Below are 21,085 nucleotides of genomic sequence, written 5' to 3' on the forward strand. Positions count from 1 at the left end.
AAATGTCGGCACCGTGAGAAGGGATAGATGGGCAGACTGAAGCTCGCGAGTCGGGACGTGTTTGTTGAGGAGTTGGTTAATGAACCTAGGGCTTTTTCCGTGAAAAGCCTTGAAAATTATGCAGCCTGTCTTAAAGGTGATCCGATGGGTGATGGGGAGCCAGTGGAGGGAGGCTAGCAAAGGTTTGGCTGACTTCCTGCGATTGCTCTTGAAAATTAATCTGGCTGCTTGATTTTGCACAATCTGCAGGCGTCTAGAGATGGTGAGGGGGAGGCCGAGGTAAATAGAATTAGAGAAATCTAATCGCGAGAGGACTAGTGCGAGTACTGCCTGAATGAGAGCAGAGTGGGACAGCAAATGAGCAATTTTTTTAATCTTTCTTAGTTGGAAGAAGCAAGAGGAGATCACTGTTCCGACCTGGGTCTTCAGAGAGAGATCGGCGCTAAGAGTGACCCCGAGGCTTTTCGCTGACTGGGAGGGGGATGAGGGTGTGCCCATTGAGGGTGGCCAGAAGTGGGGCCCCCAGCTGAGTGCACTGTCGCTAGGGAGTACTAACTCAGTCTTTCCTGGGTTTAGTTTAAGGTGGTTCCGATCCATCCAGCTCTGGATATGCAGCATGGTCTTTTGGAATTCCTCGATGGAGTCTGGGGAGTTGAGGGGGAATACCGACTGCAAATCGTCAGCATAGTTAAAAATAATTACTTTTCTGTTTTTCAGGGAGTGCAGAAGGGGTTTGATATAAAGATTAAAGAGTAGGGGAGACAATGAGGAGCCCTGTGGGACACCGCAAGTGGTTGGGAGGGTGGGAGCTGTGAAGTTCTCCAGCTTTACTGCCTGAGACCTGTCTGTCAGAAAGGACTTAATCCAAGAGAGAGCCGCGCTACTGAGGCCGGCTTGTTCGACACGGTGTAATAGTATAGTATGGTCCACCGTGTCGAACGCGGCCGATAAATCGAGTAGTACGAGGGCCTGATGAATACCATTGTCGGCGTTGGTCCTTAGGGTGTTCTGCACGGCGAGGATCACCGCCTCGGTGGAGTGTGCCTGGCGGAATCCCGCTTGGTTGGGTTCGAGATAGTCTGACATTTCGATAAAGTTGGATAAGTAGCTGGTTACATAGGCTTCCAGTAGTTTTGCACAGTAAGGGAGAAGGGAGATGGGGCGATAGTTAGAGAGGTTGGAGGGATCGGCACCTGGTTTTTTGATAAGAGGAACCAGGGTGGCATTTTTGAAGGAATCGGGTACTATTCCTTGTGAAAGGGAGGTGTTCAGGATAGGGAGTATGCTCTGAGGGAGTATGGTATAGACCTCTTTCAAAATATGCGGGGGGCAGGGGTCGTTGGGTGAGCCTGATTTTACTCGGTTCATTAGTTCCAATAGTTTAGGTGGGTCAATGGGGGGGATGTCTTGCAGGATGTTGGGGTTTCTACAGATGTCCGACTCGTCAGCTGCAGGGTGGTTAGTTTGAATGCTGTTTTTTATGTTGTCGATCTTCTCCTTAAAGAAGTCGTTAAGTTGGTTACACAGCATTTGAGATGCAGGTTGGGAAGGGGCGGTTCTGGCGTCATTGCAAAGATCGTTAATCACTCTGAAGATTTCCCGTGATTTGTTTTTGGCGTTGGAAATTTTATCTGAAAAGAAAGTGGCTTTAGCCGATAAGATGGAGTCCTTGTAACTTTTGCGGGCTATCTTATAGAGTGCTCTGTTTGTGGCGTGGTAGCTATGTCTCCACTTCCTTTCGAGTTGGCGGAGTTCTAGTTTCTGCTCTTTCAATTCAGCGGAAAACCATTTGTGGGCGTCCATGCGACGGGCGCAAGAGAACTTGGTAAGGGGAGCATGTTCATTACATGCAGAGAGGAGCCACTCAGAGTGCGCTTTATCCGTCAGATTGATGTCTGGTCCCTGGGTGGAGATGGAGTTGGTCAGGGTGGAGAGAAAATCTTGGAGGTTTAGAGATCTCCATTTCCTGACTGATCCTCCCGGGGGCGCGTTGTTTTTTTGGTGACCCTGAGTGGTAATAGAAAATTGCAGTAAGTGGTGGTCGGACCATATGCATGGTGAGGCCGTGGGGCAGGAGGTAGAGATGTTGTGAGACCAAATGTGGTCTAGGATATGTCCCTTTTCATGGGTGGGGGTCGAGACATGTTGGTGGAAGTTTAAATTAGAGAGGAGTTCGAACAATTCTGTGGCGTGAGGACCAGCATCTGCGTTGTTGTACCAGTAATTGAAATCTCCAATGACCATAACCTTGTCGTGGTCAACGACTAGACCTGCTATTTGCTCAGACAAGGAGGCAGAAAAGGAAGGCATAGATGTGGGTGGACGGTATATCAATGCTAGCACCATGGTGCCTTTCTCGGTGTCGGATTTGATAACTAGGTTATCCGTGTCTGGTAAGTCTAGGGGGGGTGAGGAGGTAAATGTGTGGTCTTTGTGAATAATAGCGGCGACACCTCCCCCAGCTTTACCTGGTTTTCTATTTGCAGACAGGATGTAATAGTCTGATGGTAAAGCCGAGAGTATATCTGGCAGGGAGTCTATGGTGAGCCATGTCTCAGTGACAAAGAGTATGTCGGGGCTATCCGTTTTTAGGAGCAGGAATATGTCAAGTTGGTGTTTGACCAGGGATCTGGTGTTAAGATAGAGACATCGGAGGGTCCGGAGATTAGGTTTAGGGGGGGATTATTATTTTTTGAATTTAGAGAGAGGATAGAAGTCGGTTCTTGTGAGTAATGGTGAGCAAGGATGTTGCTTGCCTTTAGGCGGGCATGAGTGGACGGGTCGAGTGGTTGAGGAACGGGATCATGCAGAGAATGCAACTCTAGAGAGGAGTACCTGATGATTTCTTCATACTGCCTGGTCCCTGGGCCCGTCCAGGCGCGGACGGGCGCAGACGGGCTTGCCTTATGCGCGCCTTCGGCGCGCAAACGGCGCTCCCGCTGCGCTCGTCCGCTGCGCTTCCTGCCCAGGCACATGATAAAGGAGAAGGAGGGGGGCGTGGCCTCAAGGGGGCGTGGCTAGCGAGCACGCCTGCGATGGCGGCCGCTGGATGAGACCAAACAATTACCGCAGCAGCGCTGAATCGGCTGCGTGGTAAAAAGGTGGGATGCAGAGATCAGTAAGCTGTTTAAAGGTTATCAGTCAACACAATTAAAAGCAAGTTTACACAGTTTTACAAACAATCGCGTACCTCCAGGACCCGGCTTCCGCCTCAGGTCTGGGAATCTTATTTCTGACAATGTTTTCAAAGCGGCGCTTTATAAAGGGGCGGGGGGCGTGGCCTCAAGGGGGCGTGGCTAGCGAGCACGCCTGCGATGGCGGCCGCTGGATGAGACCAAACAATTACCGCAGCAGCGCTGAATCGGCTGCGTGGTAAAAAGGTGGGATGCAGAGATCAGTAAGCTGTTTAAAGGTTATCAGTCAACACAATTAAAAGCAAGTTTACACAGTTTTACAAACAATCGCGTACCTCCAGGACCCGGCTTCCGCCTCAGGTCTGGGAATCTGATTTCTGACAATGTTTTCAAAGCGGCGCTTTATAAAGGGGCGGGGGGCGTGGCCTCAAGGGGGCGTGGCTAGCGAGCACGCCTGCGATGGCGGCCGCTGGATGAGACCAAACAATTACCGCAGCAGCGCTGAATCGGCTGCGTGGTAAAAAGGTGGGATCTCATTCACAACTCTCAGTAGCTTCCATGATAACTCTGGTGTGAAGTGCCTCTCACTGCATTTCAAACAGATGTTGTTTAAATAATAAAACACAAACCTTATCTCATTCTGACAGAGGCCCAGAAAAACATAGGGGCAGATTTATGTTTCCTGGCGCATCCCTGCAAATCAGCAGGGATGCGCCAGGAAAGATGCGTCACGCAAGTTTACCCTTGTGCCACCACAGATGCGCCGCATTTACTATGCAGCGCATCGTGGTGCAAGGATAAACAGATGCGTGGCGCATCTGATGGCTTAGGGGCGGCGCATTGCTGGAGACGTGTCGCAAACACGACGCAACTCCAGCAATGTTTAGGGGCTGCCCATACCTAACATGCTGCGTCATGCCTTACACCTGCTTCAAGCAGGCGCAGGGTTTTGATGCAGCAGCGTCGGAAAAGTGACTCCGTGAAATCTTGTAGATTTCACTGCGTCACTTTTCCGAGGCTTTTTCCGATGGAACGCCCACCCTGCATACATTAAACCTGACGCAGGTTTAATGTAGCGCAGGGCTTTACAACGTGACGCATCTCCCTAGATGGGTCACATTGTAAATAAGGCGCAACATGGCGCATGGTTTACGCCGCCGCGTCACAGAAGTGACGCAACGGCGGCGTAAATGTCTCGCAAGGGGCTTGTAAATCTGCCCCATACTTTCTTTTTTTTAGTAAAAGAGTCTACGAACACAAAATAAAGCAAGAACATTGTGTTCTAGCATGTATCCCTTAAACTATTGGAGCAGGCTTTAGAACAACAATGTCTAACCACAATAAATGCATTCTTTACCTTCTTAGTATTTTGTTGTATTAGTGAAAAACATGTTATAAATTATAATGACCATTTCAAACAGATGTTAAGTTTAGAAGGGAAAACTAAAACGGGGACAAAATGTAATCCATATAACAGTTGAGCCTTCTCATACATCGCTCCTTAAATTTGGAAGGACCTCCAACACCATGTTAGACCCCCTCCTCCTCTCTTCTTGAATTCTACAAGAACCTGAAGATTTGTCTCTGTGAGTAAGCTCCTTTGAGGCTAGCCTCACACCTGAAAATGTACCAGGATAGCCCCACAGGCGATAGGAGGCTAAAAACATACACATAACATAACACTCAACATTTATGCCTCCATACATCCTTGAAACTACCACTAACACTCACGGCAGTATGACACAAATTCCTTTGCCATTTGACCTCATTATGCATCTTCTTCACCCCCAAAAAAGCTAGCGCTGCACTGCTTTCAGGGATAGCCTTACAGAAAATGGCTACTTATAACCAGAGTCATTGATGATATGGTGAACCCATCAGCATGCTCACATCAGCCACTGACCATCATTGATTTATATATGCAGATTTAATGAAAAACAGAGGTAAATTAAGTTTCGATCTGTGTGTTTTTTTTTTCAAGGGTCTTCTTCACATTGATGTTGATGGAGACAACTTTGGCTTATAAAAAAGTTATAAAAGGCAATTGTGGATGTGTGCCACTCTATACTGAACATGTGGGCATGGCATTCTCCTATTTATACGGGTACTCATGCTGAAGTTGAATACTTGCTAATGGTTGGACACCTGACAGGAAGCTTCTTTTTACCATGAGATACTGCACACTTAGACTCAACTTTACAAAGACTTTCCAATGGGTTTGGATTACTTTTTTAATGCAGACCCAACACAAAACCTACTGATGGGATTACAATGTAACACAAATCATGATTTTGAGTTGGATTGTAACACTGAGTAAAGCAACACAGCGCAATGTACAGTCTTGCATTACTTTGCATCAAGTTTGCGCTACATGGGTGGGGTATGCGTGTTCCCATGCAACCACCCATGTGTTTTGATGCAAATCCCTATCTACAAAAAATTGTTGACAGAATTTGCTGCAAAAAGCATGCGCATACCTAAGGCAGGTGTAACTAGAAGAAATGTTTTCAGTTCTCCTCCTTTTTATTCCTCTTTGCATTTATGCTACATTCTACAGAACACACATAAAAGGAAAATGCCTTAAAGCATAGTTTTGTTGCAGGAAAAGAACCAATTCCAGCACAAAAACTATTCTGACAACAATGCAGACACCCTTGTTCTATAGCGCAAGGGAGCCTGCATTGGCGCTTGACTGACAAAAGTGCACCAGTGCAGGGGGAGAGCAAAACTGCACCACCTCTTAGTAAATATGGTACAGTTCTGTTCTCTCCAGTTCTTTCAACACTACATTGAGTGAACTCTTTGTAAGTCAGGGCCTTACAGTATATTGATAGTCTCTTAGGATTCCACATCATCAGCTATTAACTTGGAACAATATTTTTCTTTGAAAACCTATTCGACAAACATGGACAAATTAATGTATAGACCAAAAAAGATTATTCACCTGTGCTATTTCAACTGTAGGGGAAGCTGTAAGCTAAATTGAACATGGATCTGAAAAGGTTTAATTAGATGAGTGTGTGTATCTGTGGGGTTGCAAAGTGTATATGAGATTACTTTTCTGCCTATGTTTAACTACTACTAATGGGAATGCCGTGTGTGTTTGGTGTGCGTGTGTGTGTATGTGTGAGAGAGAGAGTGTATGTCAGTATGTTTGTGCTTATTGTCTACATTCGTGTGGGTATTTACTGGTTCTGTAAGTGTTCCTGTAGAGTGTATTATGTACATGTATGTATGTGTTTGTACATGCATGCTATTTTTGCAGTGAGGTCTGTGGGTATGTGTGTTTATATGGTGTGTTTATGTTGTATGCTCTGTAAAGTGCAAGTGTGTGCATGGTGTATGTTTTATAGCTTCATGTGTACCTGTATAGGTTGTGGTTCCTACTGTTTATTTAGGGTGTGTGCTTGGTGTTAACAGTATGGAAAGTGTGTGTTTCTTGGTGTCTGTTCTGTATAATCAGTGCTGTGGGTGCTTTATTTTGTCTGAAGGTTTGCATGTGCAAGTGTGTGTATGCTCGTGTGTATGGGAATAGTGGTGCATTTTTATTATGGGACTGTGCGGGTGAGTGTGTGTGTGTGTGTGTGTATCAGTGCAGTGTGTGTTAATGTTTGTGGGAGTGTTAAAAACTTTTATGTTCATGGTGCATTTTTGTGTGTGTGGTTTGTATATGCATACATGCATACCTGGTGTGTGTGTCCTTTTTGTTGTATTCATCGTTTGAAGTGTGTGCATGTATGTGTTTCACTGTGTGAGTTATATGACCAAAGCTGTGTTTGTGTGTTCTAGGAATAAAATGAGTCTGTCTTTATCTGTGTGTTTGTTCTATGGTTGTCGATATCACTGCAGCCATTGTAATGCTATCCCTGCAATCCTGGGTCCTTTTTGGTGTTTTGACTTGCTCAAAAAAGTAATTTTAAGCATATCTAGAACAATTTGGGACTGATTCACAAAGATAAACTTACACTTTTGTGTGAGTTTACAATTTTTGGTAATTCACAAAGGAATTTTGCCAGCATTATCTTTATGATTGTGGAATCTGTGCACTTGTGGAGGAGGCTCCACACATAAAAGGCAATCGTAAAGATACTACAAAAAGATACTACTCGTAATATCAGGCACTTATTAATCATGAAATTACATGCAGATGTTGTATCAATCAGCCATGTCATCCAGGGGATACAAGTTTGACTTTATTAGCTAGTAAATGCATTTGTAATGGTAATAATCAGATTTTCAATGTGTTCTATTGAAGATGTAATTAAATATGCAAATGTTTTAAAGCCTCTGTTTAAATACATTTATTCAACATAACCACATACTAGATGAAAACAAAATTGAAGAGAAAGCTGATAGTCTAACTAGACACAGTAGATACGCTGCTCATGACAGGAGGTGACAGCTCCAGCTGACATACTTTGCTGACTGCTTAAACTCCACTCCGTCTCAGGAGATGTAATATAGTGATGCAGGTTGGCATTTGCACAAACATAATTTTAGGAGTTTTGTTGAATGGCGGTTTCCATTGCTTGAAGCCAAAAGTGTGTACCATGGCACAAACATGGATTGTCAACCATCTCGAATACAACAATCAGTGCAGTTTAACTATTTGACTCTAAAGGAGATGACACACAGTGGAGACAAATGAACTGTAATGAGGCTCATGTCAAATATTTCACTACTTGTAAGTTTCCTTGATACCAGTACACCTCAGGGTTTGTTCAGCATCAATACATTTGAAGGCCTTTTGAGGATAGTCCCAGATTTGTGTCTCCTCTGTATTCCCTCACCTGAAGTTCTCTTCATTCGTGCACCACCTGAGGAACTACTCAATATTCCCCAACATCAGGGTCCCTAATATTCCACTTCCTGATGGTCTTTTATATACCCAATCACCTGAGGTTCTCAATATCATGTTTCCTAAGGTTCCCTTCAACTCCTCATCTAAGGGTCTTCCGTGCTCTTCTGAATGCAACCACTCGTGGTTTTCTTCAATATCTCATCACCAAAGGATCTATTTTAGCAGTTCATTCTCATCTTATATTGTCTTCTGTACCCCCCTTCATGAAGTGCTCTCATCATTCCATTCAAACCCTCTGCCACCAATTGAGGTTCTCTTCAGGAGGCCACCACCTGATGGTCTCCTCAAACTATCAGTTCAGCTCCCTGTCATGGTTTGAGGGTCTCCTCTGTATACAACAATAGCTCTGGCACAGTGCCTGTCTATCTGAGTTTCTAGCTGCCTAAGAGGATTCTCAGAACAACACTTGAGCTCTACCACACCACCAGAATCCTTCAGTATCACACCATCTCAAAGGTGTCCTTTTGCATTTGACTTGAGCTCTCTAAGGATGGTGCATAAGGAGGCCTTTATAAGGACTGGTGCAGCCAAGCCTTGACAGCACTCCATACACTGTCATGGTTAAATGGTCAATCAATACATTGTAGATAGGAAATTGAATGCATTTTATTTTTTTGAGGCTTGAATACATTTATTGTGTCCCACCGTTATTACATGGTGACTTATAATGAGTTGTTACTGTTTTTCATGTGCTGATGTCTATTTAAACCTAGACTGGCACCCTAACGGAAGAAGGCATGGACCTCTGGGGGCTAATTCCATCAAAGGGGCAAAGGTATGACTGGAAAATAATTATGTTGACACCTGTATTCAAATGGTACATATTTTTCAATGCAGATAATGGCAATGAGAACTGAATATGTGTTATCAATGTACAAAGTTAAAGGCAGTATTGCCACCTCCCATCATGCTTTCAGGTACAATACAAAGTTCAGGCTGATAAAGAAAAGTTGTCCAGAATGCCACATCCATCCTAAACAATCTAATATTGAGCAATCCTCACTTGTAAAACAGCTCCGTGTTAGCCCCCTATATATCTCTATCCCCTTACAAAGTCATAGATTTGCAACAGTTTCCTAATTCAGCCTCTTTGTACATATACCTACTACCCCCACCACCATTGAGCCATCTGGTTCTCTACTATGATATTAACTCACAGTGTCACAGCCATGTTGTTTGTACAATACATACAGGGTCAAAAGCACACCCAGTGTGCTGTTGTTGTCCTTTCAAGCCTATACAGGCACATAATTATCTCTAAGATGTAGATATGCAATGAGTATTTAAAGTTTTTTTAAATGTTGAATCCTAATATGTTCCTAAACCAAATTCTGTGAAAAAGCTGTAAAGTTAAGTTTGTTTCAGAACAAATAAAACAATGTTGACATACTAAATTATTTGTTACGATGTTGGGAGGGATACTCCAGGGTCCCCTTAGGCTTCCAAAATCTACAAAGTAGGGTTTTATATTATAATGAGTCAAAAATCAAGCACAATTGATAGCCAAAGGCATTTCATTTCTGTTAGTTCAGTCTATTGATCTTGGTCCAGTGAAAGTTGCAGTGGGCTCAGTAATGCTTGCACAGGTTCACATATTTTACAATGTACACAGCTGGTAAACAGGGAATATTTAACCAGTGATCAGTTTTCGTCATGTTGTAGGACCTTTTCCACTTCCAGTACACACATTTCAAGGGATAATGTTCTCCAGCAGGCAATGCTGGCTGTCCATTACAGTCCAATGCCCATTTGTGCCTGTAGGGTCTATCTAGAAAGCATTTCTTCACTGTACTTAGAACATGTCCTTGAAGCATGTACTAAGGGGCTTAGCAGCTGTCCCTGTTTCTCAACAGCAGAACTGCTTTTACCTCCCACTTTATCTTGTATAGTGTTCTCTGTTTCTTTAATTTCTCAAAGTATAAGCTTAGCATGTCATGGTAAATCAAACCTAGCTGTCTATAGAGTGTCCCCCTCCCACTTACCCAACAATATGCTGCATTTTCTATTGCTGTAGAGTGCCTCATGGAAGAAAAGATCTTCAAGAGGACTTTTCAAACAAAACTCAAAATGTGGCACTTATTTACTAGCCCTATGCATCGCTGGAGCATCACTTTACCCATATCTATGAGGCAACACAAAGCCACTCTGTGTGACTTTTCATAGCTTCATAGATATGCTGTAAAGTAATGCTGCGCAATTCGCTGCTTTGCCTCACTTCCTCATGGTGGCAAATCATGGGCGTTGCAGTGGGTGTTCCCACGCAATGCCCATGGATTTTTACTCATTCCCAGATTTACAACAGATCGTAGATCTGGGAGTGTGTCAAAATGCCTCACTTACCTCCTTAGGGACAGATTAACAAGGAAAAATAACTATTTCTCCTTGGTTTCTCCTCTGTCTATCTGTGACGCATTCTGCAGCCCACATAGAGAGAGGAAAAGATCTCAATTTTTTGTCCCTTCCAGCACACAAACAATCATTCCTACAACACGGAGACCCTGATACCTTGGCGCAAGGGTGCTTGCATTGGCGCAAGGCAGCCATTTGTGCCCCAGCCTGGTAAAACAGGACAGGAATGTGCCATGTATCATGGATACAGCACATTCCTGCCCTTTTCGTTTGATGCAGGGCAGTGCGGCAAGAAGCCTTGCTGTTCTGCCCTGCACCAAAATGTTGTGAATGAAGCCCTGGGTTTCTAAAGAAGGCAAAACTTATCAGCCAGGAAATGAAAACAGCACCTTCAAGTAAAACCATCACTAAAGGGACATTTAACAGAGACACACGCCAGAGAATCTGCAAAGACTGTACAGGATGCATGACTGGATAAGGCACAATGGTAGATGTTCCTATGATTTACATTTTCAAATATTGTTGCCAACTATTAATCACAATTTAAATATGCAAGAATTTTAAACTCCTCGTTCATCTTAATGGAGTTATGTTTCTTTGCAGAATATTACTTTTCACAACATTGGTTTGCAAGATCACTAATTTCCAAAACAAACAATTGTTCTTGTTTTGTAGTGTCAATGTGGATTAGTTTCCTGCTTTCAAGTCATATTTAGTAAATAGAGTAATTTCAGTTTTTGACACACTTGTGAGCCTAAGAAGGAGAAGCAGTATTGTAATTAATAAAAATGCAACAAGGGGGTAAGGGAGTCAGACAAATTGAAATAAACTATACACTATTATTAAATAAATTCAAGTGTAATCATTAATTAATTCTGCACTGCTTCCAAAAAGAACATGCTCTGGAACGTATCTTATCTTGAAGGGAAAGCAATCTCAGATTCATCCATGAAAATTACTTGTACTTGTCATACCATGACAATGAGAGACCCTGATGTCTATTCAAAGCAATTTCAAAAAAAGGAATTATAAATAGGTACTTAACCAATATTATTCATTGACACACAATGGTTTTACTTTTGCCATCATGTAAAATAACTAACATGGTCATTGTAACTATAGTAATATATACTTTGTTGTTAGACTGGCAGAGATGTGTCTAAAATTTTATCTCCGAAATTTAAGAAAATGATTACTATTAAGATATTTAAGATTTCGCATATTTTGTAAGAACATATCTTCATTCCATTAGACTTTTTTTTAGCATATGTTGGAAAAGGAAAGCATAACTATTATTCTCAGATACATTATAGGAAATATTGATATTTATATGAATAGAGTAACTGATTTAGTTTAGAGGCTGGTTTATTATTCTATTTTAAAAAGTTTAATGTATTAATACTATGGAGAATATATTACATTTGGAGGTGAAATATCCCATCCAACAAACATTTACTAATTGTTCGATCAAGGTGACTATGACTTTAAAATGTCAGGTGCTCTTGGAGAGCCCTGAAACTGGTATAGCTTTGATTTTCAATAGGAGCGTTAAAAAACTCTGATAAACTATTGATCTCATTATAGTATTTGGATACAAGACTTTAAAAAAAAAAAAAGATTATCAAAGATTGCTTTGGCATTTGGTTTCACTTCTAACAGACTAGCCTTTAGATCACTGGCCAGATGTTTTAATTAGCAAGATTTTCAAGTGCATGTTTGGTCTTTGTTGCAAGGTTTTTTTGCAATGGATGCAAAGTTGTTAATTCTCATGCCTCTGGCTTCTTTTTTGTCTCAGTTTTCAGACTGTTCACCGGTTCACTCGTGTGGATGCATTACCTTGGAGCCCACTATTAGCTGCCCTGGCCAGCTGCCACTCACTCAACTTTCTGGATGGTAAACTGCAGGGAGATCCACTGGACCTGACGATGTTTGAAGGAACCAATTGGGTAATGCAGAGTAATTAAATATTGGTTAGAAATATTTGGTAATGGCATGATCATACATCTAACTATGGCAAATAGTTGTGCAGTGTTTCTGTGATTTTTATGTACCTCATGAAGGCAACCAATTGAGTAAGGATAAATCGTATTGCATATATACAGCAGGTATAAGGTACAAATAAAAAAATAAGTGTACTACAATTTATAAAAGTGCTATACAAATTCAGAAATTCAGCTCAAACATGCCTATATTCAGATGGACCCTAGTCTTCTTTAGCATACCTCACTAATTGAGTAGTTGCAGGAAAAGAAGTGGAAAGAGGTAGAAAAGTGGTATGTGGCGGCCTTGCACAACAAATGTTGGTATGAAGGTCCCTTTATGTTAGAAAGGGGAATCTTCCTCTTCCCCAAGGTTCAATAAGGGATGAGGCATATCCATAAGGAAATCATTTTCTCTGTGAAGATTTGAGATATGGATATATTGCAATAAAACTGCGTTGGTGCGCCTAGACCTAAAACCGGAGGATTGTAAGCAAGTCGACAAATCATCAAGCCCATTGAGGGAAGGACACTTGTCAGTGATAAAAGCTGTTGGCAGTTTTGTAATTTGTCATTAATACTTTGTGCAGTGCCAAATGTTGGCATAAATTTGCTGTTTTTCTTTGTTGATAGTTGCACACATTGAAGTGCCACTGACCGCTTGCACTATATATACATTCAAATACCCCTAACACAAATATGCCAGGTAATCTAGGACTCACTTTTTGGGAACAGCAAAACAAACTCAATGTGATACAAGCAATGACAATTAACAACCTTACATTAGGCCTGGGCGGTGAACTTTGCCCGTTTGCAGAGTTTTATGCACTGCGCACTCCGTGGAGCTCGCGGAGTGCAGAGAACCCTGCTTCGCGATGTGCAGCAGGGGTTTGTCGCCGCTCGCGATTGCGAATGGTAAGTTTGCAATCGCAAACATTAAGTTGGGAGCGCCAGCTGCTGCTCGGGTACAATTTCTACCGGAGCGGCAGGAATCCATCACAAACTGCTGTTCGCACTGCACTCCGCCACTCGTGGAACTTCACAGAGTTTTTTTGTAACTTCGCGGACTTCCGCGTAGCAAAACTCCGCGAACTACACCCAGGCCTGCCTTAAATCACAGTATGTTTTTAAAAATTGGGAATCTTGATAGTTTTACCATCTTCACCAGCTTGGAACTGCTTTCCTAGTGTGCAATAGTCAGGTGTATATATCAGCAAAAGAACAAAGTCAAAGTTTCCGTAGCAGTGTTTTAATTTCATATGTTTTAAGTTGTTTTATATTGTTTTCAAGGAAAAGGTACTAATAAGGGAACACCTGAGCTGAAACATTGTTAGGTGTTTTTTTAAATATTCATCGGTTACCATATTTTGCCTTTTCTTACCACATAATTTTGTCACATTTTCCATCTTCCCTGCTTACGATTGATCAGCTTGTCTGGGAATGTGTATGAACTCGCCACTTATTTGCTTGGCTTGGGAAGTTAGATAGCATAGCTGTTCTATGACTACATTTCTAGAACCAAATATCTTCCTTTTCAAAGACGTTTTGCTGCACTTGTATAGCCTGTACATTGCTGAGTCTCTTTTATTTTTCCTAGACAATTCAGAACTGCATCTCCGATAAACACAAGGACGATCAATCTTCAAGCATGGTGATCAAACCAGGACCCAGAGCTGGAAAGGTATTCTGCTTTTACCAAATATGGATTTTGCTCCTTTTAGCACCCTCAGCCAATCAGAATGGCTTGGCAGTGGCTACTGATTTTTGTTCACTTTCAGTGGTTGGATTATACAACGGTGTAGGCCTTATATTGTGAGTGAACATTGACAGTGTAGGTCTGCAGTGCTTACTGAAAGGCTGTGTGACCACTGCATTATACCTTATGGGTAATATCTGTACCATTGCAAACCAGTGCCATATTACTAAGACTAGAGATTCCAGTCAGGTATGAATGTTAAGGGAAACATGGGCATAAAGAGCAGATCTGTTCTCACTGTCGTGATAGCTGTACTCCTTATTGCACTTGAAAAAAATCATATTTCACGGTCTCATCCATATTCAGAGTGAAGGCCTTTATCCTCCCCCTTCTAGGTCAAGCTAATTATTCTGCTGGAAGCAGGAGGAGCAAAGGGCTATCCACACAATAACACCTTACTTAGTTCCTGGGAAAAGAATGGGCGGTAAGGAGATCTGCATGTGTTAATTAGCCCTTACCAATGCCCTTGGCCTGGGCAGGCCCAAGCCCACTGAAACAAAATAGGAATGAGACTACCGTTTTCACCAGCTCTTGGGAAATAAAAGGAAGTAATTTCCTTAGAGTCTTAAGCTTATAGAAGGAAGTTGAGGTAAGAGTGTTAAAATGCCTCTCAAAGGACAAATTACTATCAAAGACAACTCCTAAGTTCTTGGCCTTGGAAACAGGAGTGGAAGGTGTTCCAAAATTCTGCAGCCACCAGTTGGGAGACCAGAAGTCAGTGTTCCTACCAATTAGTAGTACCTCCATTTTTTCTGTGTTAAAAATGAGAACATTTTGTAACATCCATTTTCCAGTCAGCAATAATCCATGGATTCTGGAAGCTGTGTCATTCAGGTTACTGGCTGGTGATACCACAATCTGTGTGTCATCAGTTACGCAGCCCCCTTACCTAAAAAAAATATTTATTAACATAAACTTCTGGCAAGTTGCTGGAGATCAGGGCCCCTTCACCACCATTCTGCAAATGAGCCTCCTGGCACAGATGTGGTTGGGGAATGAAATCCCCTTGAATGCTACGGGTCTCTGGGGGCCAACAAACTCTCTTGTTACCTCCAGTAGGTCCTAAACAGCAAGATTGCTGAGAGGACTTGGAGGCCATGCCCTCTTTCCCACCACTCTGCATAGATACCTCATGGTGGGCTTCTGGTTGGGAAATAAAATTCCACTTTACTCCTTGGTGTCTCAGGAGTACAGTGGACTACTTCCCCCTACCAGTAGTGCACCAGGAGGTGCGGTTGCAGAGTGGTGAGAAAGGGGGCGTGGCTTCTGACAACCTCTCAGCAATTCAGCTGTGTAGGTCCTACCAGAGGTGACAGGAGGGGTAGTTGGCCCCCAAAGACCCTCAAGAGCCAAAAGAACTTCATGCATCTACTTGTAGTGCACTAGGAGGTGTGTTTTCAGAGTGGGTATAAAGGAAGTGTGGCCATCTACCATGACTCAGCAATACTGCTGTGTGGTACTTCCTGAAAGTAACAGGAGGTCTAGTTGACCACCAAGTACATTCTTGAAGGCCAGCTACCCCTCCTGTTATCTCCAATAAGTCCCACACCGCAGGATTGCTAAGAAATCTTTGGAGGCCATGCCCCCTTTCTCCATAACTCTGCAAAAGTGGCTTATGTTGCACTACTGGTTGGGAGATTAAGTCCACTATACTTCATGAGGGACCCTGGTGACCAAGAAGCCTTCCTCGTACCTCCTGTAAGTCCCACACAACAGGATTCCTAAAACCCGGTTGGAGGTCCATCCCCCTTTACCACCACTCTGCAGACTTGCTAACTAGTTAAAAAACCATATAAATTCACTGAAGAAAACAAAGGTTACAGGGACGTTATAGTTATGAATTAACTTTTGAAAAACCTTAGAAATTCACAAAAAAACAAAGGTTACAGGCACGCAATAGTTGGACCAGATTTCACTCATACAAAACCAGTAAAATTAGGAAGTTATAGTTACATGAGCTAACTGTAACTTACGCTCCTGCAATGACATGGTCAGTGACATCACTCATGACAACTCAAATGTCATCACTCATGGAATCACTGATGACATCATCCATAGAACCACTCACATACCTACCCCCATACAACCTCTTGTATGGCCACTTACACATCCATACAATCACTCATTCACAAACCTATACCAGTACTCACAAACCTACCTCACAAACCTACTCACTCACTCGTTCACCCACTCACACAACCATTCACTCACCCATATAGCCACTCATACAACCAGTTACTGACCCACACAGCTAGCCAGATAACAAACCACTCACCCATGCAGCTACTCACACCTCCACTTATTTACCTACAAAGTGACACACCCACTCACTCACCCAATCAGACTCTCAACACAGCCACTCACTCCCCCATAGAAGCCCTCATACATTCACTCACAAAACCACTTACATACCCATTCACACAGCCATACAAGCCCTCACACATTCCTGTACTCACCCATACAGCCATTCACACAAACGCTCACTGTCCAATAGTCATTCAAACACATCATTTAACAGAACACCTACACATCAGCCACTCACTCACCGATACAGCCACTTACACACCTAGTCACTTACTCATATGTCCATTCAGACATCCGCTCCCTCACCCATACAGTCACTACACACCCACTCACTCACCAATACAGCCAATCACACAGCATCTCACTCACCCACACAGCTACTTAGACAACCACATATATACCTGAACAGCCACTCACACACCCATACACACAAGGATAATACAGTCACACAGCCACTCATGATATAAATTAAATTATTAAAAGTAGTATCACTCATCTGTAGAAACCTAGTATACTGCTTTAAGTTTTGTAGTATCTTATTTTAGATGTTTAACAGTCATAAACTCTTACAAAATGCTTACACTTACTGGATGGTCATCAGTGATATAATCAGTGATGTAATCTGAAATGTCATCAGTGATGTCATGGAGAAGTGTGGCTCAATGTGGAGAAGTGTGGCTCAATGATTAGAGTGGCAGACCCTGATGCAGAGGTCTAGCCCGGGACCAGGGTTCAATTCCTCGCCTCTGCGGGTCTTCTTGGGCTCAAAATTCCACGGACCTGATAATTCTCGCCTCGGTGCCATTCCAATCATGGAGTCCCACTCTGCAACTCTGGGCAATAGCTTGCTTAATCTCCACAAAGGCCCCCACAATGCAAAGGATGCCTGGCCTCCACCTTGGGGGTGCCCAGGAGTGGACGCCTCACAGGGAAAGCCAGGATGGGTTCCACAGTGGTATTCGTACAAGCGCCTTGAGACCCTTGCGGGTGAGTAGTGCACTATACAAGTATCAATTTACAATTTATGAGTGAGGTCAGTGACCAGGTCATGAGTGATGTAATATGTGAGGTCATAAGCAGTGCAGAGTGGGTCATAAGTTATAGTTAGCTCAGGTAACTATAACTGCCATTTTTTACTGGTTTTGTATGAATGAAATCTGACCCTATAACGTCCTTGTAAGCTTTTTTCTTTTCAGTGAATATATATATAGAATAAAGCTAATGAAATGCTTGGGCCCGAGAGCAGACTTTTCTCTGCACATGGAAGAAACAAGTGTTAATGTTGAGGCATCAGTGGTTGTGCCAGTTTCTGCACCCCCAGCGACCAGGTGCACTCAGGAAAACTGCATTTTGGTATGTGTCATGGAGTGTGATGTCCGAGTGTCCCTGAAATCGTATCATAGTTTGGAAGAAAAGTAACTAGAAACCAACAGGGAGCTCACACGAAGAAACTCCTGTGGCATTGATTGTTTTCCTGCAATGTGCTCCTTTTTTGAGAACAGAGATACTTCGGAGCTGGGTTGTGCATAAGACAGGCACCTAGTAGAAAGGCGTAAGTTTACAAATAGCTACTTTTAGAGACTTTATTCTCTATGTATACATATATATATATAATTATAAATCTTAAGTTGCAATGGAAATGTACTCCTGATGTACGTAGTGACTACCAATATTTAGGCTGTGATGTAAACACTCCTGATGGTTTTGCCTAAGAAATATAGCTATCCACAACCAAAATAAACCTCCATAAAAGTAACTTGGAAAAATGGCGCACAGGCAATTCAAGCACCTTGCATCAAGCTTCATCTGCAATGAGACTCATGCAGCATTTTGACTCACATCTCAATATGACTCTGCTCCTGCACAATAGGTCTAGACTTTTGCGAGCTTCCCATCTGCCTACAAGGAACATGGAGGACTTCACCTTTCCTCTTCCATAGGAGGACTACCTGCCATTACGAGAGACCATGGTGATGTTGCTTCAGCTAGTGCGGCATCCTGTTGATGTGGTCTGCTCAACACACTGTTTTAGCATTGAGCCCCTGGAGCGAGAGTATCTTGGTGAAAATCAAAATAAAAAATTCTACTATTGCACAGGGTGATATCACTTAGCATGTCAGATTACATTTACGCCTTGTTCTTCTCAGAACCACAATGTTGTGCATTGAAGTCCCAGGTGCAGCAGTTCTGGACTGAATGAGTCAGTGCCTTAAAAAGTGTTGCATAGATTCTGCACATATACAGAACTATGCACAGGAAAACAGGACCTCAGTGAATAGGGGTGTACCAACCTACCACCTTAGTACCCAAAATCCCAAACCGACTAGCTATAGTCTCTCATTCATTATCCATCTACAGCAAAGCTACCAATGATTAGACAACCCAGAACACATCACTCTCTTCGCGGGAGCCAGACACTCTTTCACTCACTCACTCATACTTGTCCACAATTCGAGTAATCAAAGACACAGCACAGTTTAAAATGTTTATTTCAACTAACACGCTCTATGGTGCAGTACACGAGCCAATACTAGCAGCAAAATGCATAAACACAATATAGTCAGCTTTGTTACAATACCATAGAATACAAACGGGGATATCATGTTATAAAAAACAGTGGAAAAGGATTGAACAACCTAACAACCTTCCCCGTCATAAGAGATAGTTTATTATCTAAAAGACGACCTCTGGGCTTTGTCAGCAGACCCCTATACCTCAAGGCCTAGATGCAGTATTCACATTGCAGGATCAGGACAGCTCTTCTCTTCGGAAAGGTGTCTCTCCAAGTGTGTGTGAAAATGTTGTGCTTGCAATATTAAAGTACACGATTTCCGGTAGTGCAGCTGTGTGTAGCATGTTATGTCTAGGTGCGAGGGACTGACCAGAACGGAATAACAGGGGGCGTTGCTGTTCGACCTTGAACACCGTGTGCAGACTAAACCTCAGAGTACAGCAGAGAACGTGCAAGGTAGTCAGTTCTCATGTGAAAGGGGCACAAAGAAAGTCTTGCAAAATATATGCATGCAGTGTCGTGTGCAAAAGCAGGCTCATGGCAGCGAAGCTTATGCTAACTTAGCAAATGTCGACAATGGACCTATAAGCTATACTACAAAAGCTCTGCTACTGTTATTAAGCAGCTCTGGGTGAACGTTTACCTGCACCAATCCTGCAGTTACCCCATTTGAAACATACTGAGAAAATTATAAGTTTGAAAGTGCTTCCTCTTGAATGAACTATAAATTACCTTTAAGCCTAAAAATAACTTTCATTATCAAGTCAAATTTGCTATCATCATGCAACTACCTGAACTGGCATTTTGTATAGAGGATTTTCACTGAATTTAATTGCAGTAGAATTATCTCCAATATTTCCCTAATGGTGATGAGATTACCATTATGTGAGGTCCTGTGGGCAGACCCAAAATCCAAATGAGGAGATTTTGGAAATAAGAACTGTGTTTCCTTTTTTATTTTTCCATGTTTTCTCCAGAGTATCCTTCCTTAGGCATCATGCTGCATATTCTTACCCTATTTATGCTATAGATCTGACTCTGTACATGATCCTGGTCTGTTGTCAGCAGAAGCAACCCTCTGCCCCAATTAAATTAACCTTTATCCACCCTTTGCTAGCTCCTTTTCAGTGCTATGTTATTTACTGTCTACTTTGTTGTTATTGCACACCTCTGCTTGTTCCCCATGCTGTTGTAAATATACTCCTCTAGAGTCTGTTTTCCCTTCTTTTAATGCCCCTTTAGAGAATGACATGTGTATTAATGATGCTCATATATAATAATCATGCTTACATGAATATATTTGTAGTATTTAGTCATCTCTTTTAAGCATTTAAATGTTTTATCAGTGTTGTCAAAATAAATGTTACAGGACGGATCATAATTACGTGTTACATTGCTTGTCCAATTGAATGCAATCTGATAGATTAAAAGTAGCTAAAAGGGCTTTATACCACACTGTGTGACACATTTATCATAAAATCATTTAACAAAGTTTGGAATAATCTTTAATAATCAGACTTAGAGAGTTAAAAATAAGAGAAGATTAAATGCCATGGATTGGTGCATGAAGGCCTGGGCTGCCCCCAAATATGGGCAAAAATCCGGGGACATTGGAATGGCTATAGGGGCAATATTTGTAGTGACCTTGCCCCCTCCATTCTCGAGGGGGCACCAACTGGTATGAACACGTCAATAATTTATTTAAATTGTGAAGGGTTGGAGAGGAAGGGGTCAGTGATGGGGATGTTGGGTGCTGCGATGATAAGGGCATTGAAGAAGAAGACAGTGCATGGTTGCGTTTTTTTACTTGTTTTTTATTAAAATGCAAATAAAAAGGCGTATATAAAAAGTGAAAAGAGGGAGTGAGGCAATGTAGCCTCATGCTAAAGTTAATAAAGCAGTATTGGTCACGGGAACTTCATTGTTCACCGGATTAGCCTCACTGAGTGCACAATTGGAGTGGCTGATGCAGTCTGTACCAGACTGATTGCAAGTACTTGAACATCTTGTGGTTTGACTTTGCTGAGTGTACTCTCCAACAATAAATCTGAGACGCTACCTTTGCAGAGTACAGTCTTTCTGATTGGAAGCAAACTTAGGAACTCAAAGGGACCCTTGCTACACAGCTTTGTAGATGCTAATTATATCCTTGTGTTCCTGATGAAGGCTCTTTGACTAATGCCGATGTGT

General features: G+C 42.5%; 1 protein-coding gene across 1 annotated transcript in view; it reads left to right on the forward strand.

Moving 5' to 3' along the window:
• The window catches only part of LOC146788643 (putative cation-transporting ATPase 13A4), a 383,399-nt gene that overhangs the window by 193,132 nt on the left and 169,182 nt on the right, over positions 1 to 21,085 (forward strand). Inside the window, 3 exon segments of the mRNA XM_085635852.1 lie at positions 8,709 to 8,770; positions 12,140 to 12,290; positions 13,921 to 14,004. Of these exon segments, the coding sequence (XP_085491978.1) occupies positions 8,709 to 8,770; positions 12,140 to 12,290; positions 13,921 to 14,004 (297 nt within the window).

Source organism: Triturus cristatus, chromosome 11, assembly GCF_964204655.1.
Source record: "Triturus cristatus chromosome 11, aTriCri1.1, whole genome shotgun sequence".
Lineage (NCBI taxonomy): Eukaryota > Metazoa > Chordata > Amphibia > Caudata > Salamandridae > Triturus > Triturus cristatus.